This window comes from Vicia villosa, linkage group LG6, assembly GCF_029867415.1.
Source record: "Vicia villosa cultivar HV-30 ecotype Madison, WI linkage group LG6, Vvil1.0, whole genome shotgun sequence".
In the NCBI taxonomy this organism is placed as follows: domain Eukaryota; kingdom Viridiplantae; phylum Streptophyta; class Magnoliopsida; order Fabales; family Fabaceae; genus Vicia; species Vicia villosa.
The window spans coordinates 143244630-143249728 of NC_081185.1; the positions used below are offsets into that span (position 1 = coordinate 143244630).

The window sequence follows — 5099 nt, forward strand, 5'->3', positions numbered from 1 at the left end:
ATATTATATTAAAAAAACAAGATAATATATGTTTCTAAACATAAAATTTTAATATTATGTTTTTTTTTTACTGAAATTTTAATATTATGTTAAAAACATATTTTGTTTATGTTTTTTATATATAAATAAATGTTTTATGAAAACAGAATAGCATTATTAATATTGTATTTTAAAAATAGAATTTATTATTATTAGCATTATATATAAAAATCAGAATAAAAAAATTTTCAACATTCCTATGGGAATAAAATTAACTAACTACAACTTCTCACTAGTATTTACATTGATATTTATTTTTAATTTTTATAATTTTAAAATTAAATAAAATATGTAAAGTTCATAGGAAATACTATTTTTAGTCAAACACATAGATAGAAATATTATTCCTAGGAATAAGAACCTAGGAAATATGATTCCAAAGAATGTTATTTCATAACTTGAAACAAACATGTACGGGGTGATCGTATCCGAACCAATCCAAAAGGAAAACCGCAAACCGAACCAATCCAAACCGAAAACCGCAAAATCCGCGTTTGGTTTGGATGATTTTTGCGCCGAACCGCACGGTTCGGTTCGGTTTGCGGTTTTCATTTCACAAAACCGAACCAAACCGCATATTTAACTAAAATTTTGAATTTCTATAATTAATTTATTATATTTCCAATCCAATTGCAATATTGTACACTCACGTCACGTGACTCACTATTCCTTCATTCTTCTTTCCTATTCAACATTTCAACTTCATTCTCTGATTTCTCTCTCACTCATTCTAGAGAAACATTTGGTGTATATGTAGTACTGATAATATTTAGTCCTGAAGGTGTAATGTTGTATTAATATTTAGAACTGAAGTTATCTGATACTTGTATATGTAGTATGTAGTTTATTAGTTAGTATGTAGTTTATTAGTATGAAAAACTGTATATAGTATGTAGTATGAATAACTGAAGTTATATTAGTAATTTAGTATGTAGTATATGTAAAATACATAGTATGATACTGTAAAATACATGATACACTTATATGGTAGTAATTTTGGTGTAAAATACATGTATGGAGGAATGAATTATTTTGGTGTAATTAGTATGAAAAACTTCTTTTTAATGGTACTGTAATATATGTATGGAAGAATGAATTATTTTCCTTTTTTTTATTTCAGTACATTTTTATTTTATGGTGTAAACCGCAGCCCACCGAACCGATCCTAACCGCATTGGTTTAGTTTGGTTTGGTTTGGATGACTTTTAAAAAATTAACCGAACCAAACCGAACCGCATGCATTTTTATCTCGCGGTTAGGATGACTTTTATGATCAAAACTGAACCAAACCGCACCGCGAACACCCCTACATGTACCTAGCAATTAAGTAAGAAATTCTTTTTTGAGTAAAATATTAGTATTAGGTGAATTCTTATTTACCCAAATCAAAAAGTTGGGTAAGGTTACCTTTAGTGTAAAATGCATTAAAAACATCAATCAATTGTTCTATATAATAAATAATTAAATACACAAAAATTAAATGGTGTCATTTGATTGGTGGAAGGTACACTACCTATCTTTTTATAATCCTATAACACCTAGATAACAAAACCTATATCCTCAACTACTTTAAAAAAACCGAGCCTTTAAGACCTTCTTGTCGTCTAAGGAATTTACCGTGAATTGGGAGTAGCTACCTTGGCTACATAAGTATAGTTTCCCTTTCTTTCTCTACCTCCTCCTCCTCTTCCTCCATATCCTCTTCCTTTTTTCAACTTATAATCATTGTTACAATGCTGATATGCTTGGTTCTTAGACCATGATATGTTATTCTCTCTCTTTTTGTTATATCCTCCCCAATTTTTGTTCTCGACATTTGGTGCTTGATATTTTTCATGCAGCTCGCCACCATACTGTTCCTTTGGAATCCACCTTTGAAAATCATTCTGTTCCCAAGAGTTTGTTTCATTATTTTCTTGGTTTTCATGGTTGCTTGATCTCCATCCCTCAGCACCATAACTTGGTTCTTGAGGTTTTGTTACTTCTTCCTCCTCGTCCCCCCATCCAGTAGGTGTGAGTTCCCAATTACCAAGATAATTGTCGACAATCACAGTCTCCTCCTGGCTCTTTTCTATTATTTTATCTCTGGCCTCTTCTTCTCTATCCAAATCCAAATAGAGTTCTTGATCAACACATGCATCCCAATCTACTTCGTCAATGTACATGTCTGGATCAGGCAACGGAATGTCGCAGTGAAAGCCGTTGATGTCAGCCCAAAACCTGTTTTTTGCATCGTGGAAAGCCTGTTTGGCGGCAGAGTCATCCCACTTCATCACATCGGAATGCGACTCCATATACCTCTTGCCTTCTAACAGCCTTCCCCATGGAACTGCACCAACAGTAGTACAAAACTTCTTTTCCCATAAAGGTACTGTTGAAAACCTATTATCTATAAACCAAAAAAAGTAAACACAATCAAAAGAAAGAACAAAACAAAACAAAAGAAAGATAGGGAAAACAAAAAGATAGTTACCCAAAGGTGGTTTTCCGTAATAAGATGAAGATCTCCTGTTACCCCCTTGGCGATTACTGATCCCTTGGTTTTTTCTCCAGCAGCTAGCCATTTCAGCAAGCAGCAGATGAGTTTGACACAAAGACAGAAGAAGTTCTGTGATTTTTTTTGTTGTTCTACGAGAGGATATGTAGTGCACCAGTCAGTATTTATAGGAGCAGGTTCTTACCTGCTTTTTGTTTTATTTCTCTTGCCATTAATTTTTTAGACTGAAATATAGAAATATATTTTTAATTAATAAGATTTCCTAATATCCAATCTTAGATTTGAAAAGAAATGAATGTATTTATGAGATTTTAAAAACAAATGCATGTACGAAATCTCTTTATGTTTATTCTATATTAATCAATTCATTGCATCGCCTCACATATTACTTTTTTTTTTTTTTTAATTCACGTGGCTGGTAAATTTATTTTTGATGTTGATCTAACTTTTAGAAATTCTTATTACTTTACCCTTTTTCTTGTTACTTTACTTTTTATTTTTGTATTGAAAATTTTAAGTTTGAATATTATGATATAATAATTGTTAAAGCTTAGCAAACAATGGCTTAGATATGACAAGTTATTGTAACTACATTATTGTTAAGATGCATTTCGTGTAGACAATATATGAAGTTTGTTAATTCGGTTATAAGGTTGTTATAAGTTACTTAGATGATTTAGCCCGGCCAAGGTCATTCAAGATATTAGAAGTATCCTTAGCAATTTCTTGTGAAGTGGTAATGTGAACAAAAGATGTATCTCATGGGTTAAATGGGAAACGGTGTGCAAGCTCAAAGATAAAGGAGGTCTAGGTATTAGAGATGTGGGTGAGATGAATAAAGCTCTTCTTCTCAACTGGAAATGGAGGATCTTAAAGGATGATAAAGCCATTTGGATTAGTTTCTTGAGGTTGAGATATTTTGATCTGAAGTTAAAGGTGCAAGCGTCTTGTGGTGAAGTTCTTAATCCGGACAACTCTATTTGGTGGAGGGATATAATTAGTAACGATGTCAAGGTGGATTTTAGTGAAGTCGGTTTCTCTAATTGTGTTCAATGCAATTTGAAGAAAGGCAACAAAATTTTGTTTTGGTATAGTTTATGGTTGGGAAATCAAACTATTTGCAATAAATTCCCGGATTTGTTCGACCTTTCAACCAATAAACTATGTACTGTAGAGGATTTTTTTTCTTGGGACAATGGGGCAGTTCATTGGTATTCTGACATATTCCTTGGTTCGGCTTTCACAGCAGCTGTAACACCAGTGGAACTGTAACACCCTTCTAATTTCCCCAAATAAATTATAAAGCAATCAAAGTTTAACATGAATAAAAGGGCGTCACAATTCATTTAAAATAAAGTTCTACATTCATGGTCATTTTCTACTGATAAACAACATTTGACTGGAATAAAATTCATGTTTATCACAGCGGAAATTAAACAAACTTTGGATAATTCTTAAAACCACATAAAATACTATTCATAAGGTCACATGCCTTAGTTTCAAAAGAAACAATTATCCAAACAATCAAAATGAAATAATAGAGTATAATCAACTCTCAATCAAGCGTTCCCCAGTGTTGCAAGTCTCAGAGCATGACACTGACACCTATTTATTAAAACTAAAGACATGACTTTACAAGCCATCCTCACCGATCGCTTAAGCCGCTACTTCAATCTGAAATCATCAAAGTAAGGGTGAGACTACATCATAAATTAAATATGATTATAAATTGTGAGATATAGAATTCATAAGCAATTATCCACCCTACTTAGCATATTCAGATTTATTAATTCATACCAATCACAATCATTAATCAACACACAATATTATAACATTGGAACACTTCCATACATGTTATAACGATTCATACACCTAATGCAATGCAACTATATGCATGTGGTACCAAACATGGGATAACCCATCTCACCAATCCACCATCGTCAAGGATACGGCGACATCCACTCACCAATTCCACACAATGGGAATTAGCTACCACTGATCCACCATCGTCAATGATCAGCCACATGATGATTATGAAATGCATGCATAAACCATAACATGCTCATCATCAACATTAATCAACCAGATGTCATAATCATCAACCAACACAACAATCAATAGCCACACACAGTTATGCTATTTCTCAACCATAACAAACACATATTTTACATCAACAATATATGTATATCAATCACCAGTTACAACCACAACATCATAACAGATAAAACATTCATCAAAACACATGATAACCATATTTACCACGAACAACATCCATTTGCATAACAAGCAGAAGCAATCACATTATAACAACCCACATCATTGCACATATTCAATTATGCAAACAACAAATCATTGCACCTCATCAACTATGCAAAACAAGAATAAACCACATTTGGAGAAAACGATACTTTTCAAAATAAAATCAAGTTATTGTTGTTTTCTTTATTTCATATGGTAGAGAATTTAATTTAAGGAACAACGTCCAAAACGGCGTCTAAAACGGACTTACGGTTTGAAAGTTAGGAGCTTTTAAAGTTAAGTAAAATTTAACAAAATCTGTGGA

At 32.3% G+C, this 5099-nt stretch overlaps 1 protein-coding gene across 1 annotated transcript; it reads right to left on the bottom strand.

The window, feature by feature from the left end:
- Window positions 1–1652: 1652 nt before the first annotated feature.
- On the bottom strand, window positions 1653–2603 carry LOC131614878 (uncharacterized). The gene is made up of 2 exons (XM_058886416.1): window positions 2513–2603; window positions 1653–2428 (listed from the first exon to the last, which is right to left on the bottom strand). The coding sequence occupies exons 1-2, from the start codon at window positions 2601–2603 to the stop codon at window positions 1653–1655; spliced, it is 867 nt and encodes a 288-aa protein (XP_058742399.1).
- Window positions 2604–5099: the final 2496 nt, after the last annotated feature.